The sequence below is a fragment of the Liolophura sinensis genome, chromosome 3 (genome assembly GCF_032854445.1).
Source record: "Liolophura sinensis isolate JHLJ2023 chromosome 3, CUHK_Ljap_v2, whole genome shotgun sequence".
Taxonomy (NCBI): domain Eukaryota; kingdom Metazoa; phylum Mollusca; class Polyplacophora; order Chitonida; family Chitonidae; genus Liolophura; species Liolophura sinensis.
The window spans coordinates 12,615,824-12,640,338 of record NC_088297.1 but is presented as its reverse complement, the minus strand read 5'-3'; the positions used below and the strand labels follow the sequence as shown (position 1 = coordinate 12,640,338).

At 37.8% G+C, this 24,515-nt stretch overlaps 2 protein-coding genes across 2 annotated transcripts in view; one reads left to right on the top strand and one right to left on the bottom strand.

The window, feature by feature from the left end:
* LOC135463371 (excitatory amino acid transporter 2-like) overlaps nt 1–13,713 on the top strand; it is an 18,230-nt gene extending 4,517 nt beyond the window's left edge. Inside the window, exons 4-12 of the mRNA XM_064740630.1 lie at nt 1–127; nt 1,199–1,283; nt 1,680–1,707; nt 3,511–3,601; nt 4,114–4,240; nt 4,930–5,163; nt 8,082–8,261; nt 9,296–9,430; nt 13,237–13,713. The exon at nt 1–127 is cut by the window's left edge and continues 1 nt beyond it. Coding sequence (XP_064596700.1) covers nt 1–127; nt 1,199–1,283; nt 1,680–1,707; nt 3,511–3,601; nt 4,114–4,240; nt 4,930–5,163; nt 8,082–8,261; nt 9,296–9,430; nt 13,237–13,459 — 1,230 coding nt within the window. The 3' untranslated portion in view covers nt 13,460–13,713. The remainder of the gene's footprint in view (nt 128–1,198; nt 1,284–1,679; nt 1,708–3,510; nt 3,602–4,113; nt 4,241–4,929; nt 5,164–8,081; nt 8,262–9,295; nt 9,431–13,236) is intronic.
* A 4,608-nt stretch (nt 13,714–18,321) lies between these two features.
* The window catches only part of LOC135463729 (aquaporin AQPAe.a-like), a 55,848-nt gene continuing 49,654 nt past the window's right edge, over nt 18,322–24,515 (bottom strand). The window contains exons 5-7 of the mRNA XM_064741139.1: nt 23,657–23,768; nt 22,542–22,727; nt 18,322–21,552 (exon numbers count right to left, since the gene is read on the bottom strand). Coding sequence (XP_064597209.1) covers nt 22,570–22,727; nt 23,657–23,768 — 270 coding nt within the window. The 3' untranslated portion in view covers nt 18,322–21,552; nt 22,542–22,569. The remainder of the gene's footprint in view (nt 21,553–22,541; nt 22,728–23,656; nt 23,769–24,515) is intronic.

The following is a 24,515-nucleotide window of genomic DNA, read 5'->3' as shown; positions in this document are numbered from 1 at the left end:
CTGGACCCTCGATCTAACGGTAGGATCAGCTTGATTGCCCTCGGCTACATCGTCACCACCAACCTGCTGGGCTGTATGTTTGGCATCGTCTTGACCGTGACCATCAGACCAGGTAACAACAACAACTAACAACGACGCACCACGGCTACAGCAACATGGAGAAAGACGACATATTCGATAAGAACAAATACAACAATAACAACAAGCACAACAACAACGACTGGAACAGACACAACAATAACAACAAGAACAAATATAACAGTAACAATGAACACAACAACAACAACAAGGAGATACAAAATACCAACGACAGAGGCAAACAGATCAATAGCATACATCTACTAGAACCCACGTGTCTAAATGATCTACAAATCTTGAACAACCTTACTGCCTCTTGTCTAAAACATCCCAAGTCCCAAACGAAATCTTCAAGGTACAATCATCAACTCCCTAGAGCAAAGATTAATTATTTCCGTAACAGTTTCGCCCCTCAGTCATCTGGTCATGGAATTCCCTTCCTAATATAACCTGAAAGAGGCTGCAACATTCTCTGGTTTCCAAACAGGTATCGTTTTTGTACTGTATAGAAACATTCGGTATTTGCTGATGTCTGCATTTATTACATTACACATTCCAGCGTGCTGAAAACCGTATAAATGTCATTTTCCTTTTAAACGTGATATTATTGAATCTAAGTGTATAATTTACAATAGCACATATATACTGCACACTGAGCTGTGTGATTCAGGATTTGTCATGTATTCTGATCCATATGTCATAACCAGCACATTGTCATACTACATTACTGTCCGTTAATATGAATTAGTAACATTACACTGTTTTGTCAATGGCCTTTTGGGGAAAACGATATCTGGGTAAACTGGCATCGTTTCGTTTAATAAATACAATACTATGAGGTCAGTGTAAAATACATTGTACATTAATAAATGGTATGATAAGAATCTATGTGGTGTGGAGAATTCCTACTGGTCTAAACACTTAACATGTTTGAGCATTAAAGATTTATGTGTCTACAACTGACAGTATGGCTTCAAAGCAGAAACATTTCTTAGCTAGTCGAGCGAAAAAGAAACGGGGAAATTTAACTAAACCTTGAAATATTCGTCATAATCTGTGTAGACGTTTTATCCACTGACTTCACTTTCACTTTCTAAATCGCCTGTCTATTCCCTTGTAGGTCTGCAGACAGTAGCTAACGCCACGGCCCCCGTCCCCAGTACCCAGGATCTACAGACTCAGGACATATTTGCCGACCTGATAAGGCAAGTACTACTGTCACAAAGCGCTCCCAGGCTATACATGCACGTAGCTTTCAATATGGCGATTTCTGATTTTTTTTTTTGCATGACTCCCATGTATCCGCAATAGACACTTGATTGTAGCAGATCAAAGGCATTCTGTTTGCATAAACAAATCGACAAATGATGGTTTGGGATGCTCAGGTTTGCCCTCACCATAATGATGGTCGCTGCGTACAAGTGAAATATGTTTGAGGACGGTATAAAACTTAAATGAAATAAATAAACAAATAAATATCACCGGTCAAATAGGCAAATAAAGAAAGCAATAAAAAGTAAATAAGCAATTGTTCCTCTTGTCTGTTTACTGTTATACTCTTAACTTATGTAAAGTATCTTTATTGTTCTTCGATTTTGCAGAAATATTTTTCCAGACAACATTGTCACGGCTTGTTTGTAACCACTTCAGCCTTAGCACCGTAAAACCTCGTGCTATCTCGCGTTACCCAGCGTCTTGTGGGCAGTAATGCTTGACTTGCGCTGAAAAATCTTTCTATTTCGATATGTAAACAGTTAAAACTCTTCAACAACTCCGAGGTAGCTGGGGGTCACGGTGATAAGGCAGGAAATGATGTCTGAAGACAGAACTCTGCTCTTGTCTCTAATAACATTGTATACACGTGCTCTCCCTTTGTCTAAATTAGTCTTCGGGAGCGGTAGATTCAGGGTCAGTCATAGATCGGGTCCTTAGACCTTAAAAGTGGAAGATGTAGCTCCCTCGCTTGGTGTTCAGCAATAAGAGGATAGTGCAATGACAGATTGACCAGTATCAGTATAAATGGCTCGGGCGAGGCCACTTACTTACCTTCGGTAAGTCGTGAAGCAGCCCTAGATAAAAGAGCGGTGGAAATGAGTCATGCAACATGGAGGCACATTACATACACTCTAAGGACTCCTTTGTAGTCATATGACTGAAAAATTGTTTACTTCGACGTTAGACACTGAGCACTCTCTCGCACTCATTCGCACTCACTTGCACTCACTCTAAATTAACTACGCACAACATGATTATAACCAACGTGTGAAACAATTATATTGATGAATAGTTGATTAACTGGATCCACTAGAGGACACTAGTTTTGAGGCTAAGCCTAAACAAGCTTACGTGCGTCGGCACAGGCTCCAGAAGTCAAGGTTGTCTAGTGATGGTATTGGCGTAAAGCGAGCTCGAGTGTAGTGATTGCTTCAGTCAACGTTATCTGCCTAAATATTGTTTTAGCCGTCAGCTATTTCTTCTTGTGGCGTCACGTCTAGCTCTTAAAGTTAGAATTATTACCGATTTACATAAACAAGACTTGGAATTTCTTTTTCTCGAATTTATGGAGGATATGCTAGAGACTTTTGCCCCCCCCCCCCCCAAAAAAACGAAAACGTATTCGCAAATCAAATCAAATTTTCTGTATTTACTAAGAAGAGCTAATTTCAATTTTTTTGTACTCGTGCTATTTATAGTATAAAATTGATCTTAAAGTTAGAAAGAAAGTTTTGTTATGCGATCCCCTTTTTGAATTTTAGGACTTTGTTAACAATTATAAACGGTTAACACGTTCCTCAGGCGTACCTATTTTTAGGAATGGTACACTCAAAAAATTAACCGGTTAATTTTCACAGAAAGTTTGTTGTCTGAGTGATGCTAGAATGTATTCTGTTATAAAAGCATAACACTGTTGTTATATTCACAGAATATTCTGTTAGCCTAATAGAATCTTTATGTTGAATTAGCAGAATACATGATAGCATCAATGTAAATTTAACAGATTACTTTTTTGAGAGTAGTTCTTTGGATGTATTCTAAAATTGAATGCAAAAATTTGATATGATCGATCGGAAAAACATCTCTAGTAAGGCCTATCTAAAGTCAATGCTAATCTCGTCTCTAATGATCTTGAAGTTTAAAAAAAAGTTTTATTATGCGATCCGCTTTATAAATTTTAGGGGATTTATTTCCCATTAGAAGGGGTACCATGTGCTCAGAGGTGCCTATTTTTATGAACGGTACACTCACTATAGGCTTGATAACTAAGATCCATTGTAATAAGTTCGCAAGGTTTCCCGCAACCACTGACTGGACTCAAGATCCAAAACATTAAGGTATTAAGGTCGGTGTTTTTTTTTAATAATTCAACAGATGTCATTTTTTCGTAGTTTGAATATTCCCGTTTTATACTGAGTTTTCTGTCGTTGTTACCAGGCACAAACTCAGTATGTGGAGAAGACGACAAGTGAGAACACGACGGTTCTCAACAGGCGGCTGGGTACGACTTCCGGTTTGAATGTGATCGGTAAGTTAGCTGTTTAAATTAAACAGTACCTTTTAATACATGTATATACATGTAATACAATCAAGGGCTTCGGTACCCAGCATTTCATTTGTTTCTGTCACGTCAGTTTATACTGTGTGATATTACTATAATACTTGTATGAGACATATCTGAAAATAAACCCGGCCATTGTCACGATTGCAGTTTGTCTCGCTGTCTCACGCATTATTTCCACTCGCCATCGATACGCTCTTGTTGTTCATAATCAACTAGTATGTATACTTAAAAATATTTTAGTCGACGAGGAATCATTAGACGTGCGTACATATAGTGTCTTCTTGACATCCTACCTTGTACTGACACCTGATCAACCAGTCATGTTTCTTTGTTCTAACTTCGCCAGTGCTTAGCGCCAAGTGAGGCAGCAACAAGTAACATTTTTAAAGCCTATGGTATCATAATGAGCTGGTGAAACTATGAGTAAAGCTTCATGACATTATGTAAAATATCAATTTGTGCCGTTATGTTAACAGGAATTATTTTCTGCGCCTCAGTTTTGGGCATAGCCACAGGCTCTATTGGAGAGATCGGTAGGCCTTTTCACAACTTTTTCAAGTCCGCCGTGGAAGTAGTGCTCAAGCTTTTGCGATGGATTTCATGGTAATAATGCCTTTTACATGAGGAGTTTGATACATAAAAGTGTCACCTCCGTATTAGAAATTAGCTAATTAATCGTTTGTATTAAAACTGATTGAAGGGAGTTCCGATCACACGTGCATGTTTATGACAAACAAAAACAAGAAACAAAAAAAAAACCAATCAAAATTTGTTGACATTGACCTTTTATTAAAACTGATTGAAGGGAGTTCGGATCACATGTGCATGTTTATGAAAAACAAAAACCAAAAAACAAGAAACAAAAAAAAAACCAATCAAAATTTGTTGACATTGACCTTTTATTAAAACTGATTGAAGGGAGTTCGGATCACATGTGCATGTTTATGAAAAACAAAACAAAAAAAACAAGAAACAAAAAAAAAACCAATCAAAATTTGTTGACATTGACCTTTTATTAAAACTGATTGAAGGGAGTTCGGATCACATGTGCATGTTTATGAAAAACAAAAACAAAAAAACAAGAAACAAAAAAAAAAACCAATCAAAATTTGTTGACACTGACCTTAATGCAGCATAGATTATTAAGGGTCTTCGTTTTAATTCATGAGTAAGATTACATAAATGCTGACATCCTTTGTGTAGCTATATATTAGTGACAATTTGTAACTATGTATTAGTGGAAATTTCAGTATGTTATATGAGTTGCCTCCCTTACATGGTGTCTGTTTCAGGTTCACGCCAATAGGGGTAGCCAGTCTCATTATGGTATCCATATTAAAGGTTGACGATCTTCAGACTCGGTTTCTCCAACTCGGCCTTCTCGTTCTGGTTGTTACTGTGGGGGTGTTGTTCCAGCAAATCGTCTTTATCCCACTTCTTTACTTTCTGTGTTTTTTCTCCAACCCTCTCCGCTTTCTGGTCAACGTATTCCCAGCTTGGTGCATAGCATTTGCTTCAACGAGCACGTAAGTTCCCATTCCTGGACCACTTCGGTGGCCAGGAATGGTTACCCTCAAAGTCGTGTCGAGTCATACCAAAATCTTTAAACATGGTACTTGTTGCTGTCTCGCTCGGCGCTCAACACTGATAGGTTGGAGCATGGAGGCAGGACTGGTTGGCCCGGTGTCAGTATAATGAGACTGGGTGGGTTGTCATGTCTGGCGTATTCGGCGTGATACTTTAGTGGCGGCAGAACTTTGGTGGCATAGGCTCTCCTCGCCACATCAAGACAGTATATGTGTTAGTTGGGAGGATTCGAGGGAAGCAATTACTCCAACTCCAGTTCAGATTTCTTTTTACTGTCCAGATGGAAAAACCCTACAACAAGCAGAAAATACAGAGTCAACTTCACAATAGTTGCACTCATTGTGTTAGCTCTTTCTCTCCAGTATACACATGTACATTTATCCCATGTACTGCCCTAGACTACACTTTTTAGTCAATAAATGCTATCAGTGACATGTGCGTGACAAAGCGAGTTACACTATTAGTTCTCAACTTAGCTCAATTCTGATAACAATTAAAGAACTATGGCCATAAATGTATCTAGATGTGCAAGCCTAATGCAACATATTAACTGTTAAATACATCAGGAAATGCCCTTAATTGACCTAGACTTCTTTACTTTTACTCTACTTGTTATATAGTGAAATGGTTGTTTACAACCTCTGGATCTTTACATTCTGTGAAACTATACTGGTTTTACTGATGAACATAACACTATTAATTGGGAAAACTGCAATAATTGACAGACACTGAAATAACAATTAGTATTAAATGCCATGAATGAAATACATGAAGTACTAATGATGACTAGTTACTGTACGACCATAAAATGAAATGTTGTTTGTTGTTGAAACAATAATACCGTATAACTAGACTTTCACTACGAAATTATGTAACAAACACTTCCTTCAGCTACACAGTGATTTAAGACGCAATTACATTGATCATAATGGCCTTTCACAGAATAAATTTTCAGAAAGCTAAACCGCTTAAATGAATCACATTGTAGTAATGCTTTTCGTGATCAAAACAACTAAGCTCACTGTAATTCCTATTTGCCATAATGACAAAGGCCACACTTAAACCACTTAAACATATCCGTGTATGGATACGCACTTTAAAATGCTGATAAAACCCATTACTTTTAGTTTATAACCTATGTTACATGTACCGTAAATGCAGACACTGAGTAAGTACTAGTACAACATACTCCTCGTAACAAGGATTACTTAAGCACACTGTATAAGACAACACAAGTTTACCTCTATATCCGGAGGGTTTAACCATGTTCTACATTAGCCGTATCTTATCCTGTAATACAATAAAGCTAACATCAGAACTCAAGAAAATTCTGTAACAATTATGCTGTATTAACACCAATACTCTAGTGATGGTTCATACCCACAGTACAAAGGAAACATGAACGTTGGTACATGAAGTGCTTAAGAAAATCCAAAAATCCAAATGCATGTTTAATACATGTTTCAATGTCATCGTGATGTCAGATCGGCGCATCACTGTGGTCTGAACAAACAGCATCAACTAACCGTCACCGACTTCTATAAAACTACTTAAGATTACAGAGTAGCAGTTTGGAAAAGATTGTCAGAACTTGCATGACACTGCATAACAGATAGCCACGTGACCTACACACATGTTCGCATGGAGCGCTTGAAGGATCGCAGATCTCAACCGTTACACTTTAAAAGACATTTGACCAAGAGCGATCGAACTCCTAGCATGTTCATGAGACAGTTAGAGACAGAAAAACACTATGACACTAAGAGAAACACAGGTATTCTTACAGTTTGCTCGTAGCAATCCCGGCGTCGTCTTCCCGCCTTCCGCTACCCAACAATACCACAACAACATAGGAGAACTAACATCAAGGGAGGTAACTCACAATCAGCCATCGCATCTACACACAGATACCCATTAAATATGTATATACAACTACGTCGTCATATGACTGAAAAAAGTTAAGTACGGCGTTAAACCTCAAGCATTCATTCATTCATTCCATTTCTGTTTTGTTTTATTGCGTGTGCTCGGCTATCACTACTGGTAAAGACTTCGCGGCCAACGGTGCCCGGATGACCGTGTGCACAGTCTAACGTTCGTAGAAAACCACGTGTCTTCCACCAATATGGTGTACATATTTGTACGTCATATTTGAGAAAGCTTGTCAGTACTTGGTCGGTGGTTTATGCTGGGTGCTCCAATTTCCTCCACCAATAAGATTAACCGGCATCGTATGAGTGAAAATGTCTTGAGTACGGTGTTAAGCAACAGTCAAATAAATAACTGAATAAATAAATGAAAAGAACGTATAAGAGAGAGTTTTTCATCTCGATTTTACTGCTGCAGGTAAGACTAAGCCTCGTTTTTTAATTAACGCAACGTATCCCTTTCTCCCAGGTTCTCAAAAGTAAAGAGATTTTGGCGACTGAAATAAACAACGCATTTAACTTATATCTTGTTTATACCCACTGAACTCAGAAGAAAGAAAGATTATATTAAATATTTCGAGAGTTTCCTTTCTATGACATTTACTTACGGACTGTGTATATAGTCACAGGGCTTGATCGGCCCACTGCCAATGACATTGAGGGTTCGAATCCAGCGCTCGCTGGTTTTGTTGTAACTTTACATCAGGAGGTTTTGTAGGTACTCTGATATTTGCGGTAGTTTACTCAGGGCACTCCAGTTTCATCCTGTCATCCATCCTGACCATGGCAGTTCCGCGTTAAACACCAATGAAGTATAAAAAATAATTAGATAAAATAAATAAATACCATAAGGGTTAATGAAGCACACAGATAATGGCAGATAACTGCCCTTATTTAATTCATCATTAAAACTAATCTTTGCTCTTCAGGGCGGTGGCGATTCCTGAAATGATCACGTGCTGTGAGCGTTATCACAAGGTTGACGAGAGGGTGTCACGATTTGTAGTGCCGTTCTCGGTCACGCTTAGTGCCAACGGCAGTGCCCTCTTCATCACAGCGTCGGCCATTTTCATCGGGCAAATAAATCAGATCGAGATGGATGCCGGGAAGTAGTCCTTATAGGGTAAGCACAGTAAGTGGTGATAATAGGATAATTCGTCATATGGTGATATATAAACAGTGCTGAGAGTAATACCAGAGCAGCGATGACAGTGTGGTAGTTGGCAATTGGTTACTCCTGGGATTAAGGTGGACTCTTAATCCCAGGTTACACGTAACGCTTAATTGGAGTGTAGTTAGCGTTCGGTAGGAATTGGAAGATAATCGCATAAAGATAAATATGGGAAAACAGTTGTAATAGTGTAAGGCTGGTTATAGGGGTGAAAAGTAAATATAACCAAGTAACGCTGGAAAGATACTCGTTATGAGTTATTGCTGGGAAAGTAGTTGTCTTGGGCTAACACTGGGAAAGAAGTCCTTGATGGGTAAGGCTAATAATGTAGTCATTAAAGTGTAAGGGTGGGAAAGTGGTTGCAGTAGACAGTTATGAAAGTACTTGTAATAGGTTAAGGTTGGAAAAGTGCTTGTAATAGGCCAAGGCTGGGATAGTACTTGTAACAGATCAAGGCTGGGAAAGTACTCGTGATAGTCTAAGGCTGGGAGTTTAGTAAAAAATATTAGTAAAAAGTTCTAATAGAGTAATGGCTAGGGAATTATTTGTAATAGAGTAATGCTGGGAAAGTACTTGTTATAAGGTAAGGCGTGCGTTGATAAATCTCAAACAAATCATTTCCGTCGAATGGGGACAGTCAACAAAAACGCCCGGCAGCGGGACCTTGACATCATTTTATTGACGTCAAATGTTCCTTTCTCAGCTCCTCATGATGACGTCACATTAAGGACGTTACAATAGAAACTGATACATTGTAACTGTGTAGACGTTATACTGCAATCCATTCTAGACAAAACAATGGCTCGAACTCCTGTCGCACCATGCGCCTGGCGTCACGGCCATAATAGCGAAACGTCACCATGGTAAATACGCATGACGTATCTTTGCGACGGCTTGTAATTTGGGCCCTTGTGTTTGTCACCAGTGTTTCAGTGAATATTAATCGGTCACTCTTCCCCTTCCTTCACCTAGGGTGCTGACAGCGATCGCGGTAATGGCCTTACCCCCTGTCCCCAGCTCGAGCATCGTCGTCATCATCATCATCCTGGAAACTCTCAGCTTTCCGGTGGAGGACGTTGCCCTCCTGCTCGCTGTGGAGTGGTACTTGTAAGTCAAACGCAATGTCCTACTCCATCCAGCTAATACTAGTATTTTTTACACATTATCATGGCGTGGTACTTGTAAGTTAACTCCTGTAGCTTATACTAGTATTCCTTACTCATTATCTTCGCTTGGTACTTGTAAATTAACTCCAGTAGCTTATACTAGTATTCCTTACTCATAATCATGGCGTGGTACTTGTAAGTTAACTCCTGTAGCTTATACCAGTATTCCTTACTCATTATCATGGCGTGGTACTTGTAAGTTAACTCCTGTAGCTTATACTAGTATTCCTTACACATTACCATCGCGTGGTATTTGTAAGTTAACTCCTGTAGCTTATACCAGTATTCCTTACTCATTATCATGGCGTGGTACTTGTAAGTTAACTCCTGTAGCTTATACTAGTATTCCTTACTCATTATCATGGCGTGGTACTTGTAAGTTAACTCCTGTAGCTTATACTAGTATTCCTTACTCATTATGATGGCGTGGTACTTGTAAGTTAACTCCTTTAGCTTATACTAGCATTCTTTACACATTACCATGGCGTGGTATTTGTAAGTTAACTCCTGTTGCTTATACTAGTATTCCTTACACATTATCATGGCGTGGTACTTGTAAGTTAACTGCAATATGTTATACTAGTAATCCTTACTCATTATCATGGCCTAGTATTTGTAAGTTAACTCCTGTTGCTTATACTAGTATTCCTTACTCATTATCATGGCGTGGTACTTGTAAGTTAACTCTTTTAGCTTATACTAGCATTCCTTACACATTATCATGGCGTGGTATTTGTAAGTTAACTCCTGTTGCTTATACTAGTATTCCTTACACATTATCATGGCGTGGTACTTGTAAGTTAACTGCAATATGTTATACTAGTATTCCTTACACATTATCATGGCGTGGTACTTGTCAGTTAACTGCAATATGTTATACTTGTATTCCTTACACATTATCATCGCGTGGTACTTGTAAGTTAACTCCTTTAGCTTATACTAGTATTTCTTACTCATTATCATGGCGTGGTACTTGTAAGTTAACTCCTGTAGCTTATACCAGTATTCCTTACTCATTATCATGGCGTGGTACTTGTAAGTTAACTCCTTTAGCTTATACTAGTATTCCTTACACATTACCATCGCGTGGAATTTGTAAGTTAACTCCTGTAGCTTATACCAGTATTCCTTACTCATTATCATGGCGTGGTACTTGTAAGTTAACTCCTGTTGCTTATACTAGTATTCCTTACTCATTATCATCGCGTGGTACTTGTAAGTTAACTGCAATATGTTATACTAGTATTCCTTACACATTATCATGGCGTGGTACTTGTAAGTTAACTCCTGTAGCTTATACTAGTTTTCCTTACTCATTACCATGGCGTGGTACTTGTAAGTTAACTCCTGTTGCTTATACTAGTATTCCTTACACATTATCATGGCGTGGTACTTGTAAGTTAACTGCAATATGTTATACTAGTATTCCTTACTCATTATCATGGCGTGGTACTTGTAAGTTAACTCCTGTAGCTTATACCAGTATTCCTTACTCATTATCATGGCGTGGTACTTGTAAGTTAACTCCTGTAGCTTATACTAGTATTCCTTACTCATTACAATCGCGTGGTACTTGTAAGTTAACTCCTGTTGCTTATACTAGTATTCCTTACTCATTATGATGGCGTGGTACTTGTAAGTTAACTCCTGTAGCTTATACCAGTATTCCTTACTCATTATCATGGCGTGGTACTTGTAAGTTAACTCCTTTAGCTTATACTTGTATTCCTTACACATTACCATGGCGTGGTATTTGTAAGTTAACTCCTGTTGCTTATACTAGTATTCCTTACACATTATCATGGCGTGGTACTTGTAAGTTAACTCCTGTAGCTTATACTAGTATTCCTTACTCATTACCATCGCGTGGTACTTGTAAGTTAACTCCAGCAGCTTATACTAGTATTCCTTACACATTACCATCGCGTGGTACTTGTAAGTTAACTCCTGTAGCTTATACTAGTATTCCTTACTCATTATGATGGCGTGGTACTTGTAAGTTAACTCCTGTAGCTTATACTACTATTCCTTACTCATTACCATCGCGTGGTACTTGTAAGTTAACTCCTGTAGCTTATACTAGTATTCCTTACTCATTACCATCGCGTGGTACTTGTAAGTTAACTCCTGTAGCTTATACCAGTATTCCTTACTCATTATCATGGCGTGGTACTTGTAAGTTAACTCCTGTAGCTTATACTAGTATTCCTTACTCATTACCATCGCGTGGTACTTGTAAGTTACCTCCAGCAGCTTATACTAGTATTCCTTACTCATTACCATTGCGTGGTACTTGTAAGTTAACTCCTGTAGCTTATACTAGTATTCCTTACTCATTACCATCACGTGGTACTTGTAAGTTAACTCCAGCAGCTTATACTAGTATTCCTTACTCATTATCATGGCGTGGTACTTGTAAGTTAACTCCTGTAACTTATACTAGTATTCCTTACTCATTACCATCGCGTGGTACTTGTAAGTTAACTCCTGCAGCTTATACTAGTATTCCTTACACGTTATCATGGTGTGGTACTTGTAAGTTAACTCCTGTTGCTTATACTTGTATTCTTTACACATTACAATCGCGTGGTATTTGTAACTTAACTCCTGTTGCTTATACTAGTATTCCTTACACATTATCATGGCGTGGTACTTGTAAGTTAACTCCTTTAGCTTATACTTGTATTCTTTACACATTACCATCGCGTGGTATTTGTAAGTTAACTCCTGTTGCTTATACTAGTATTCCTTACACATTATCATCGCGTGGTACTTGTAAGTTGACTGCAATATGTTATACTAGTATTCCTTACACATTACCATCGCGTGGTACTTGTAAGTTAACTCCTGTTGCTTATACTAGTATTCCTTACACATTATCATGGCGTGGTACTTGTAAGTTAACTGTAATATGTTATACTAGTATTCCTTACTCATTATCATGGCGTGGTATTTGTAAGTTAACTCCTGTTGCTTATACTAGTATTCCTTACTCATTATCATGGCGTGGTACTTGTAAGTTAACTCCTTTAGCTTATACTAGTATTCCTTATACATTATCATGGCGTGGTACTTGTAAGTTAACTGCAATATGTTATACTTGTATTCCTTACACATTATCATCGCGTGGTACTTGTAAGTTAACTGCAATATGTTATACTTGTATTCCTTACACATTATCATCGCGTGGTACTTGTAAGTTAACTCCTATAGCCTGTTCTAGTATTCCTTACACATTATCATGGCGTGGTACTTGTAACTTAATCTCTATAACATTCTCTATACACATAATCATTGAGTGGTACTTGTAAGTCAAAGGTAAGGGTTTCTTGTCCATCCACAGTATCGTCAAGTAATACCTGTGAGTCCTTAACCTACTGCATCCACATTATTAACGCGCGGTACTTGTAAGTCCAAGGGGGTGGTCTATATTACTCTAACGTAGTGTGCACGTAGTACTTTCCGCCCACGTCATGATCAAGTAGTACTTGTAAGTCAAGTACTATTCAGCACTAAGGCTAGTCAAATACTACTTGCGAGTTAAAGGCAGTGGCTTATTCCATCCACATTATCGTCAAGTAGTGCTTGTGACTCAAAGGCAATGGCGTATTCCATCAACATCACGCTATTGTCAAGCGGTACGTTTTAATTAAAATGGCAGACTTTCCATTAACGGTTTAAAGTCCTTAAGCAATGGAATTGAATTGGGTATCATGAAAGTCAATGGGTTCTTATTTTTCCTTTCAGAGATCGCATGCGCAGTGCCAGTAACGCTGTTAGCCACACATTCTGCGCCCTCTTTACGTATCGCTGGTGTAAGGATCGCTTACCTTTCGTGATGAATGACGAGCTGCCCGTAGACGTCAGAGAAAGTCAATACAACAACCCCAATTTCACAGACCCTGAAACGTTTGAGAACCACTCTGAGAGGACACCAGAGGGCTATCCGATGGAATCATCCAGTATGTGAACTGTGACTAGTGTGTAATATCTAGCCTACTACATGCTGTTTGTTATCAGCTGTACGTTTAAAAAACTTAGAACACATATGAGGCTCTACATTAAAACAAGGGACCTAATTCAACCCCACATAAACTGATAAATACATACACTCTGGTACCGTTAGTTAAGATAGTTCGTTATAAATAACTTGTAAAACTCAGATTTTTACTAAAAATGGTGAAGTATTTGCTGTGAGAGCGAGTAATATAAATAAAAATAGGAATCACCGAAAAAGTTTGTTTATCTAAGGAACATCTAAAATGCCTATATTTGTGCTTTTACTTCTATGCTTATTTAGGTATTTGATTGGTGTTTTACGCTGTACTCAAGAATATTTCACTTATACGTCGGCGGCCAGCATTATGGTAGGAAGAAACCGGAAAGAGCTCGGGGAAAACCCACAACCATCGGCAGATTTCTGACAGACCTTCCCTCTCCAGGGGAAGCCAGCATGAGCTGGACTTGAACTATCAGCAACCGCATTGGTGAGAGGCTCCTGGGTCATTGCGCCGAGCTGGCGTGCTACATGTAACCCCCTCGGGCACAGAGGTCCTTTCTACGTCACTCAAATAATTTTGCTAAAATGTAGAAAGGACCAACTGAGTACCTGAAGAAGCGAAATTGACGATAGCTCTGAGTGACAGCTGAGGTCACTTCCTTTTTCAGTTCTGTTTTATTGTTCTTTTCCAGTTATATGACAAGCGTGAGACTTACAAACCCCCAAACAGGCAACGAAACCATGTAAATGTCATAAATCAAAAATAAAAATGTTACCCTACTCCCGTCAAACTGAAATATTTTTTTTCATGAGACACCGTAGAGTAGGGAATACCACTGCAACGATAATAATACTTTATGAATAGCATCCAATAACATTTGGGGGCACCGTACTACTTCTTGTCTAACCTGACTGCAAAATGCATTTTGATGGGCGTAATGGTATATGTCTGCAGAATTGCAAAGTGGGGCTCGTAGGTACTTTTAATGACACTGACTTAAACAAAAGATGATTGCAGAATTCTAATCATGTCCAGTATGTATTACGTTGTATTTAAAAATGACATCTTATTCAGTGCTTGACCTAGGCGAGACTTTATGTGATCATTAAGTCATGATATTTTTTTTGTAAATAGCAAATCTAGCCGCATCCAGGCATCCGTGTATCTGTTTCTAGAAGATATCTCAAGTCAGTTGTTTTGTTGTTTAGAATGTATGAGTTAAACCAGCATGTTGTTATACACACTTAATCTGAACGCTTAGCATGTCACTGCAGACATCCTCACAGCAGACTTACTTCATAATAGTCACATACACTTAATCTCATCCTCACAGCACACTTACATCATAATACTTACATACACTTAATCTCATCCTCACAGCAGACTTACCCCATAATAGTGACATACACTTAATGTCTTACTCACAGCAGACTTACATCATAATAGACACATACGCTCAATCTCATCCTCACAGCAGACATATCTCATAATAGTCATATACACTTAATCTCATCCTCACAGCAGACATATCTCATAATAGTCATATACACTTAATCTCATCCTCACAGCAGACTTACCTTATAATAATCACATGCACTTAATTCTAAACGATTCACTGCAGACATACTTCAGGATTGCCACATACATTTAAATCACAAAACAAAAAACATTACTGCTGACTCCGTTCTTGATTGGCACATGCATTTAAATCTGAAAACTAAACACGTCACTGGAGACTTAATTTTTTATTGTCACATACACGCTATTTCCAGGCTACAACCTCGCCGTAGACTTACTACTCGATTGTCACATAAACAATCCCAAAACTTATTTTTGATCGTCACATACACGTTAGTTTTAGGTCAAAAACGTCACCGCAGACATTCTTCTTGTTTGTCACATACACTTAATCACAAAATTAAAAACGTCTCCGTAGACATACTTCTTGATTATCGCATACATTTAAATCTCCAAAGTAAAAGTTTCACTGTAGACATGCTTCTTGATTGTAACAAACATTTAAATCTATAAACTAAAAAATTTCACTGTAGACATACTCCTTGATTGTCACATACACTTAATCTCAAAACTAAAAGCTTCGCTGTAGACCTACTTCATGATTGTCACATACGCTTAAATCTGTGATCTCAAAATTTCCCCCTGTAGACATACTTTTTAATTGTCACATACCTCAAAAGCAAAAGTTTCACTATAGATATACTTCTTGATTGTCACAGGCATTTAAATCTATAAACTGAAAATTTCCCTACTGACTTACTTCTGGATTTTCACATACACTTAATTTCGAAAATAAAAGCTTCATTGCAGACTTCATAAAACTGTGCATATTATTTGTCTGCACCCCACAGTTCTCTCAGAATGTTTCAAAATATTGGTCAAGGGGTGGTTGAAATGGTTGAAGAATTCGGGTATATTTCTCAGAACTAAAAACGCCACTGCAGACCTACTTCATGATTGTCACATACGCTTAATCTCAGAACGGAAGACGTCACTTCACATTTGTTATATTGATTACAGTAAACTTATGATGAACTTATGTTTTCGGATAGTGATTCTCTATAGGCCTAGCCATCATTCATATATTCCTTCAACTTCTTGGTTTCTCAAAAATAATCATTCCATGTACATTACATGCATCTTTGTCTCCGGGTCATACAAGAACAAAATAAAACAGGGCATAAATAGGTGTGTCCCGTTTGATGGCATCCACTTGAACATGCGGATGGTCGTGAGTTACCCCGGGTTCTGTCCGGTTTACTCCTACATGATGCTGGCCGCCGTCGTGTCGATGAAATATTATTAGGTAAGGACGTAAAATACCAATCAAATTAATAAATAAATAAAAACCTGTGTGATTATTGAACCCTACAAATGTACAACTACACGTAGCTGTTGTGTGCAAAATGTTTATCTCTAACATATCCTGGGATCATAACCATCATCATTAATTCCCATTAAGTTAAAATTTGAAATGCTGCGAGGTGGCAGAATGTTCCCCCTGACATAAAACTGAAATTTGGAGGCGTGTTATCGAACATGCTGGCTCCGTTGGTATTCCGCTATACACGCACATGTTATGACTAGTGACTTGGTTTTCTTTTTCAAAGTAATTTTGGATTTCAGGTATTGTTATTTGCAACTAGTTTAGACTTTCAGGGATTAAAAGTTTTCTTGTACACTGAAAACTTTAAAACGGGCTACTATCATGTCTGTAATTTAATGGACTACATTTTGTTGTTCCGGGTGATGACCAGCTACATATAGAAGACGCATGTCAAATCAATGGAAATTACTCTAACAGCATTGTGGACAAAATCGGTGGGTAAACACTGGAAGATTTTATTTCTTTGTTTGCGGAGGGTTTATCAGCTTTATTTAGGTTATTCCACATTGAGTGCAACATTTGATATCCCACCCAAAAACAGTGCACTAACCAATAGGTCTACATGTACTTCCACACGTGCTAAGCAAGAATATCAGTCTACTTTTTGTATTGCTGATTTTCGACACTCAAGAATATTTCACGTACATAATGGAAGCCAGTTTCGTGGGTGGAGGAAATCGGAATGTTTGAGGTAAGACTTCAGTCAGTAACTTATGAGCATATTGGTGAAAGATGACCGGTTTTCAGCGAATGTTAAAGTGCACAAGTGGCTTAAATGGTCCATGGTTTCCAGTACCATCATAGTTGACTCGTTTCCGAAAACGTCCGACCATTGACGGAAAATATGCATAAAATAAAAAGCTTATTAAGAGATCAAATCATGGCATAAAAACTAATTCTCTTATATTTTTTGCATAACTTTCTCCACTTTTATTAAAACAGTAATCTTTGTTGGACGGAAGGGAAAAGGTGGGGGTCGGAGGGAACACGAAGAATAGTTCGTTGCAAATAAAATTGTTGAAAGTATGGTCTACCCTGTTCAGTTTAAAACTAACATCTGTCGTCAGGGTGAGAAATTGTTTAGTATGGTGTTAAATTTATATAATATTTGATTTGCTTTTTATGGCGTACTCAAGAATTTTTCATTTATATGAGGGCGGCCAGCATTATTATGGGTAGAACCAAATTGTTACCAAATTTTTCCACGCACGGCCGGAATGAGCTCGACTTGAACTCACAGCGACTACACTGGTATGAAACTCCTAAGGCATTGTGCTGCGCTGACGCGTTAAACACATCGGCCACGGAGGTGCCTATGGCGTTAAACAGGGGATAAATAATTAACCGCAAGAGAATTTAAATTTTAACAATCACTATGTAGTTCTTTTTCTCAAACATTACATATATGGAATATATGTAAATATAAACAGAAATGTTGAAGGAGAATGCTTTAGACTTTACCAGGCTTATGATGCTTTGATCAGCTCTTACGAATCACACATTTCTGTTTGTTGTACATGTGTTTTTCTGGTAAAATCTATACTAAATAAAATAACAAATGTTAGAAAACACCGTTCTGAATTTATATATAGTAAACATTTTATTCAAGTTTTTTGGTATGAGTGGATAGGACATTATCGATTCCTTGAAGAGGTCCAGTTAGTTGAATAAGTTTATCAGAGATAACATCTGGCCACAAATTATTCAGAAATAAAAGTAACCTTCAACATGTACATGTATCACATAAAATACAATCATGTACATGTATCACATAAAATACCAACACGTACATATATCACCTAAAATACCAACATATAAAATACAGTTTAATGATCAAACTAATCGGACGTTCAATTCCACCAAGATGTATATAACTTGCTGGCATTTTGCGTCAAATATACAAACATTTAACAGGTTCCAGCGCCGATTCCACAAGTCAAAATTTGAAATACGATCTTAAAACTTACATTTGGGCTTTAGAAATTGAAAATTTCTCCCCTTCATCGCTGTTATCTTAAGACAAATATATCCAATATTTCAACTTTAGGTACCAGAAACTAAGTTTTTAAATTTTGGCTGAAGTCAAAAAGGGTTTTGTAGAATCGACGCCAGTTACTCTTCGTTTAGGCAAACTTGTACTTTTTGTCACGATATGGATGAAATATTGCCGATGTGGCGACAAGCCGCAATCATTCATTGTTTTTCCTTTCCAGTGAAATACGTCACATTTTCTGCGCCGAGTTGCTATCGTCAATCACGTGCGCACGTGTTGCAGATAATGCACCACTAAGTGGTGTTTGTAACACATTTTCGCACCATTTTATGTGCGAACGAAAATAGAGTTTACCGATTTTTTAAAATCAAGGCAAACGTATTTTACAAAACGGAAGTGTGCCTAATTAAATAGGTGAACATATGCATCAAAATCTAAAGTTCATGTAATTGAGAGAATCTCAGTTTTGGCGCCCTTTTTATGCGGCCAACGAAAATCAAGTTTACCGATTTTTTTAAAATTAGGGCAAACGTGTTCGATAAAACGGAAGTACGCCTAATTAAGGAGAGCATGTGCGTCAAAACCTCAAGGTTCACGTAATTGAGAGAATCATTTTTCGCACGATTTTGCGTCGCCAACGAAAATCAAGTCTACTGATTTTTTTTTTTAAATTAAGGCAAATGTATTCTACAAAACGAAGATACTCCTAATTAAAAAGGAGAGCATGTGCGTGAAAATCTCAAAGCTCTCGTAAATGAGAGAATCTCATTGAGGTGTTGTAGTCACGAGATTTGCACATTTCTACCGCAACTGTTTGGATATTAAAAGTAATTTGCCATGTTATTAGAGATCGGTAAGTTTGGAATGGATACGCACGGCTTCAACTTGTTAAGCTCACAAATAGTTGTTTTACTTCGCTGCGAACATACATAAATTAAAACGTAAACGCGAATTTACGAAGGCTTCCCATGAAAGGCTTTAATGTAGAGCTGTCCAACAGACACACCCTATGCTCTGCCCTCGTCTTTCTGAATTCTACATCTTGCAGGTTTCGTTATTGTTTGAGGGATATTTTTGTTCACCTTGCTGTTACAGTCATTATGCTGTATTGTTCGTTATTTATGTTGTTTTGTTCGCCATGCAGCTTGTAAGTTTTACTGCTTTGTTCAGACTGTTTATGTATATCTTGATCTATTGATTGGTGTATTGTTCACGATGCTGTTTTGTTCGTCTGAATGGTTGGCCTCGCTCTAAACGGAGAAAAACGGTTTTCCTATACATACTTACAATGTTCAAACAATAACCTGACAACGGCATAATAATAATAATAATAATATATTAAGTAGGATTATCCAGCAGCAATATTTCTTGACAGCGTTACTACACACTTTGTTGCAGGTAACCAACAACAGTAGAACGCTATTATGTGAGAAACAATAACTTCTGGATTATTACTGGCATGCACGTATCCGTAAATATGTGTAAATATATCTACTTTGCGAAAAAGACTAAATGGGTGTAGATGATTTGCAATCGCGGCCATGATGGATCTCTAACAAAAGAATTTTATGGTGTTAATGTGCGTCTTAATTATATTATATTCGATATATTATTGTTAAATGTGATGGCAATACACAATTCTAAATAATTCTAAACCAGTGACGTATAATAAATTGAAATTAATATCACTTAATTTTTTTAAACTAATTTTTGCTTTTAAACCATGGTTCTAGGGGGCGTGTAATCTGCTACTTTTTGAAGCATTTACATGAGCAGTTAGAACAGACTGAGGTAAATTGACAAGAGGCCGAATTTCACCGGTTACGTGTGACCATTTGCCAATAATCACACTATCAGCACTGATCTGGTTTTTCTCTATATACCGTACATCTTAATTATATCTCTCAGGGTGATTCATTCACTGTGTGCACTGGACAACGGAATTGTTTGGCCAGAGATAAAACATGGTCATCTTTAGATGAGTTACAGTTAACATATTTATATGCATAGATGGATACACGTTGACAAAGTTTTTTTTTTAAAATAACGCGTTATTGTAAGGTATAATGTATCACCAACAAAATGGTGATATCTGTAATCTGTTTACCTAATTAAAAAGGAATCTTGAAAGTCTTTACATGAAAAAGTGGCATTTATGGATTTGAAATATATCATCCTAACGGTAATTTCACGATGCTGTAAAATTGAAAAGGATTTAGCTGATATACACTATAACAATAGTATTAACTCTATAATACCGATACGAAATAACGCGGGCTTAAGCTCAACTAGGAAGACCAAATGCTTGATTATATGCCCAGTTACAGATCACAGCGCAATCCATCTATATACATTCACAATTACTGTTAAGATTTGCATTTCTGAACAGTTACACTTATTAATTCTTGACACAGTTTAAACAAACCTGAATTTCAAGTGACTGAGCTCCGAAAGGAGAGTTACATAATTTACGTATGAATTCTTAGAAGTATTTTCTCGCCCTGCTTATAAAGAAAAAAAAGTTGCTAACGTCTACTAAGGCTACTGTTCCACGACATGGTGACGTGAACTACAAACCAAAATAGTGTGAAAAAGTATATGATCTATATGTGTGAAACACAGTTCCTTTGCTTTTCTTAATCAAACAACTACTGAAATAATTCTCGCATACATTGTATCACTCAAATCGCGAAACATTCAAGATGTTATCTACGGTTACCTGTTCAATACTACCCTTGTGGTCAAATTCACGTAGTTAAGGGGACTCTTAATGAATTTTACCTTTCTTAATCAAAATTCTCATATCGTTATTTACAGTTTCTTCGGAATGTTCTCTTTTTTTACAAGGTAAATTAATCAGTAGGTGAGCGGAATATGGTATCGTTTACACAACACTGATGAGTGTCTTACAAAAAAAATAGAAGGCTGTACGTAAAAAAAAAGGATGTCCCTTTGAGAAAAGACAAAAGAATGTGTGACAAAATGACGCAGGTTTCATGAACAAAAAGCTTTCATAGACGTACTAAGAAAGTCAGGCACTTCGAATTTCATAGAAACGCCATTTGCAAGGATTTTCTGTTACAAGCGTAACCATGGAAATGGTGATTGTCGTAAGGTAGATAGCGTTAGTTTTCGTTCCAATCTCTCGGAAGTTCGTTAGTCTTCTGAAACAAAAAAGGGAAGCCGCATAAATTATTGACTTGTTTGTTCAATTGATTTTCCCGTTTTCCTTCAGTGGGGATGTAACTGAAGTACGGTATTATGTACAATCTACATAAAAGATTACTCTCTTTCTAAAACCCATATCAGCGCTGCACAGAGAAACCTTACTCCTTCTCCGCGGTAATGGTATAGAAGCAACGCTGTGCAAACACTCCTTGCAGGCTCGGTTTCTGCAATGTTGGGACCTCGCTGGCTTAGATTATTAAAGCACTGGCTTGCCATGGCCATGAAGCCCTTAGCAAATGAGATCATGAGTTCGAATCCAACTCTCGCTGTTTAGGTTGCGCCTTTAACTCAAGAGGTTTGTAGAAGCTTTTCTCCAGCCATAAACCTGGCTGTCGTCATATACGTGAAAACTTCTAGAGCCCCACGTTAAACAATAATCAGGCAAAAAAACAAACAAATTCAACAAAGCCTGTTTAAGGGGTGTTTTGCGTGTGTCATCCTTGACTGTAATAGCCCCATGTCATTTGTGAGGACTCGACAGGTGATTACCTTAACGTTCATTATCTTATCAGCAAACAATTCCTAGATACAACGAAACAGATATAATGATTAGAAAGACTGAGGCTTGTTACTAATTTGCCAAATGTCGTGGTTTATATCGGGAATTCTGGTTTCCTTAAACCATAAAAATGGCCGCCATTGTATAAGTGAAAAATTCTTGGCAACAACAACTAAAAAGAACAATTGTATGGACTTTTAGAATTAGTTCGTATATTTCTTTTCGTTTCATTCACAATAAACATCCACTCATCAAATGTGTTTAAAGGAGTGTTAAACAGGTGGAAATATTGCATTTGTCGCCTACGCTAACCTCTGTGTGAGCGATACGCCATTTACATTCTTTCCTTTACCTTGCCAACTTTGTGTTGGGATAGATTCACATTAAAGAACCCCTTCACTCATGTTCGACTGCTCCAAAACTTACGCATTCAAATTTTGCCGAGGTTTGAAACTCAATCCGCTTTCTCCGTCATCTCGAAGCCCTGATTGGTTGAACCCATCTGCCGATACGTGCCTGTCTCGATCTTCGCGTTGCCATTACCGACCGCTAAACCAGGGGAGACAACCACGTGGAAGTCAGGTGGAACGGGCAGGTCTCTCTGATCCTCAACTGAAAAAAAAAAAAACAAGAAAATAATGACCGATGACGCATGTATATATCAAAAATGTAGCCCGCAATCAAGAACCAGAATAACTGTATAAAAAGCATCGGGAACAACGACAACAAGAAGGCCACAGGGCTATTTGTCACAACTAAAACATGGCTATATGAACCAAATTTTTATTGTAAAATTTTGATTTAATCGACCTCAGATTTGTTTTATTGACAAATAATCAGAAAAACCAGGCTGTTACAAAATTTAAGCAAGTTACACTGAAAGCGTTTAATGGAATATCCTTGACAGACTAGTTATCAATTACAACACACGACAACAACGACAACTATTTTGTTTCATGGTGTAAAACTGTTATGGTATACTTGTGTACTTGTGTACTTGTGTACCTCTTATCTCCTTCCATGTAGCAAGGACTAGATAAAATTTATAGTGCATAGCAAAACACCTACACGGAAGGACCGCTTGGATAACATGAATCAGTACACTATTACAACTTTCCGTTTTTCGGAATGGACGAATGTAATGCCGTGTACTTTAGGGTATAAAATTTGTGTTTGCTGCTAGTCGGTCATTTTTGGTGTACAGGTGCATGCTCACAATAATGAAAATTGTCTAAACTCTTTTCAGGTATGAATTATATTGATGAATGTGTGAAATGCTTGGCGAGAGGATACACGGTATCAGGTAGTGGTGATGAGGCTGCGTGTGACGTTCCCTTGACGTTGCTAAGTACCATCCCATAGGAAGGTCCAGACTTTGATGGTCAACCAATGTCAAAATCTTTATGGCGGTTTTCTGAGGCTGGGCAGTGCAGTTTGGAGCTTATTTACAGCATTGAACGTTAACATTGTCGCTTCTGAAAAATTACTAGGCGTCTGTGTGCAAAACAGTCCTTGTGTTAGTGTTGTTGTTGAATACTGACGCATTTCTCTGATGGCTTGATCCACACTCTTGATACCGCGGTAAGGGGAGATGACATATTTATAGATTACAGAAGCAAGAGCCCCGCCAGCGATTGGACCAACCCAGTACACCTGCGAATTAGAAGAAAAAAAACACAATTATGTCGTTTCATCACCAGTACCTCCTTAACGATTCATAAAAACACACATGCATCTCGTACTCTCTGATGTGATGTTAACATGGCACCTATGACCTTCTTTAAAATTTGACTGACATTTATATATTGCTCATGCTGGGTTTCTACGGCCGTATGTCGGAAGGTCTGTCAGCAAGTCAGCAACTTGCCGATGGTCGTGGGTTTCCTCCGAGATCCGCCCGGTTTTGGCCCACTATAATGCTGGCCGCCGTCGTATAAGTGAAATATAAGTAAATAGATATATTTTAATTCCCAAATTCAGAAATTCTTGCAGATTTAATTAGTTGTGTTGGCGAAGAAGATACCGATGATGACGGTGACAATGGCTATAAAGATAATGATGACGATGTGATAATGAAGACGATGATGATGTACATGTAACTGATGATGATAATGATGAATATTATAATGTTGAACTACGGACGTACATTAGTGGTTGACAAACTCATTCTCATAGTTTTCAATCACTGAAATGATAATAATTCAGACTCTAACAGAATAACTTTATACATATAGATGGCCGGTTCGCTGCAGCTATGATCAATGAGGATTTTAGCTGATGTTGTTTCGACTGTGGTTTTAACCCAGGAGGTTTGTTAGGAAGGTACCGAAGGTCGGTTGATTACTTTGGTTGCTCCGGTTTCCTCAACCTGTGAATTGAACGCTGTCATATAAGTGGAAA